This window comes from Aspergillus pseudodeflectus (genome assembly GCF_044049435.1).
Source record: "Aspergillus pseudodeflectus strain CBS 756.74 chromosome Unknown BJX68scaffold_64, whole genome shotgun sequence".
Classification (NCBI taxonomy): Eukaryota; Fungi; Ascomycota; class Eurotiomycetes; order Eurotiales; family Aspergillaceae; genus Aspergillus; species Aspergillus pseudodeflectus.
In genome coordinates this window covers 172,056-174,187 of record NW_027263840.1, presented here as the reverse complement: position 1 = coordinate 174,187, position 2,132 = coordinate 172,056, and the positions used below count along the sequence as shown (strand labels likewise).

Genomic DNA, 2,132 nt, shown 5'->3' with positions numbered 1-2,132 from the left:
AGCGGGGCCCCATCAGCGGGATGGAGCAAACCAGCCAATCAGGGGCGGAAGAAATACAGCGGGGGCGCGTCGGACCAACCCCTGGGGAGTAGGAACAAATCTTTTACTTGGCCTCTTCCAATCACTACACCATAGTCACAGGAAGTAATATACATCATTAGCATCTTTATCAACAAAAATGATTTTCTTATGTAAACGCTCTAGGGCAAAAGGAACAAGGTAGAGTCGAGCCCACACGGACGCATAACGCATAGTACAGTATCAACAACAACGTTTAGTAGAGCCGCTCTGGCGAAAGAAATGAGGAAAATTCATCGTTAGTGAATATTTAGAAGCTCTAGATCGCCTTCCCTTTTAGATGTGGCCTAATCCTGCGGACCGTTCCTTGCAGCAACAGCTGGTCTGATGGCAAGAACGGCTAGATAGATCAGTACGACGACGCCCGCAAGCACCGCGTAGATCACAACCGCACTTGTGGGATTCCCCGGCTCACCAATTCCAACTAGCATAAAACCCAGCCCGCCGTTTATGGTTCCGAGGAGGATTAGTATCCTACCGAGCCAGCGGTGGATGTATGCATAGCTACTCTTCTCACGGGTCCGCCGGAAGCGCAGGTGTTGGAAAAGGCCCAGGGCCGGTTGGAAGAGGATAAGGGTGCCGACCACGATGAGCCCAATGATAGGATGGTAGGTCGAGAGCTCGTCATTTGTAACTGCGAGATGGGCACCAAGTCCAAGACCCGCGGCCACAACGCACAGAGTGAAGAGTTGGAGCGGGGCATGGAGGCGAGTGACGGTTTTCGCGTATGGGATCACATGTAGGAAAAGGGCTGAAACGGGGAACAGTATTATGAAGGCAATGGCCATTAGAGTGCCGTGAGCGATCAATACCACAGTGGCCGGGGACCCCGAGTCGCTGGTGGAAGCTGTAGGGGCTGTGACGATGGATTGAGTAAATGGGTTAGACGTTTTCAGATTTGTGATGGTCGCTTGTTCCAGGTTGATCGACTGGCGGCCGTAGAAATCATGTTCGGATATAACTAATTCTTTGTCAGATGACGAGATAGGACTGCCCGCCTTTGCGGCCCAGATCCAATTGCTTGGTGACAGGCCAAGACAGCTTGCACATCGGACATTCGCTGTCATATAACCGTTGCTGATCCCGGTTCCATCCAGGAGGTCGAAGCGTGCAGCATTGTTATATTCAGGCATGACGTGCCCCTTTCCCGACCGTGGAGATAGAGTGATGTTGTTATTCGGAGAGGATGAGTACATGACGAAGATATTAGCGCCTGCCATTCCGGTGCCTTGCCCCAATGCGACCCATTCGTAGGTCGTTGGTACAACAATTTGAAAGAACAGGTCTGTTGGTTCGGATCCCACTGAGGAGCTTACGACAGCAATACTGTAGGTGATCTTGCTGTTTGCACGAAAGGAGTATATCTCGGCGATGGCACTCCGCACTTGGAATAGAAGATTAGTTGGAATCACAGCGGGCCTTTTGAGACGCAGGACATACTAAAGCCGAGAGCCATTATGGCCAAGGTCCAATTCATCTTCATCGTGCTCTTTGCCGCGAAGTCGTTGTCGAACGAGTGCTATGGTTGAATTTCTCAGCTCTGGCAACCTTTGGTAAGTAATATATGCCCGTAAGAGATCGCCGTTGGACCCTCTGCCTGGTGGGTGTGCAGGGTAAGGCGACGTTACCCCCGCACTAGCATGCTGCGCCCCAGCTCATTACGTGGCCGATTGTCGACTGAAGAAAAATTAAAGATTTAAGTTTCAGGTGCTGAAGGAACCTAGGAAGTTTAAGGTGGCTAAAAAAAGGGTCAGCTTGGCCCATGGACTGCTAGGGGCTGTGCAGCTAATTTCCGCGGACAGGCACTTTTTGGCGGGCAAAAGCTTATTGAGAGGGTCCAGACCAGGGAAGAATAACCTGCTCCCCTGATTGGCTACTGGCCCGTCCCGTCAAGTCCTGCTGCGTGAACTCTATTTTGCCTTTGAAACTTTTGTTGGTTTGTATCTGCTGTTATGGCGCTAGCCTCTGTTCGCTAGGAAGCAAAGACAGCCGATTATTGACCAATCCCGCATAGAATAATATGATACCTCAGGTAGCTATAATAGAAATACTAC

General features: G+C 50.8%; 1 protein-coding gene across 1 annotated transcript; it reads right to left on the bottom strand.

Annotated features, from left to right (window-relative positions):
• Positions 1 to 186: 186 nt before the first annotated feature.
• BJX68DRAFT_185511 (cytochrome and DOMON domain-containing protein) lies at positions 187 to 1,745 on the bottom strand. Its single transcript, XM_071037288.1, has 2 exons — positions 1,519 to 1,745; positions 187 to 1,462 (listed from the first exon to the last, which is right to left on the bottom strand). Exons 1-2 carry the CDS (start codon positions 1,559 to 1,561, stop codon positions 366 to 368), a joined length of 1,140 nt encoding a protein of 379 aa, XP_070894168.1. The 5' UTR covers positions 1,562 to 1,745; the 3' UTR covers positions 187 to 365.
• Positions 1,746 to 2,132: the final 387 nt, after the last annotated feature.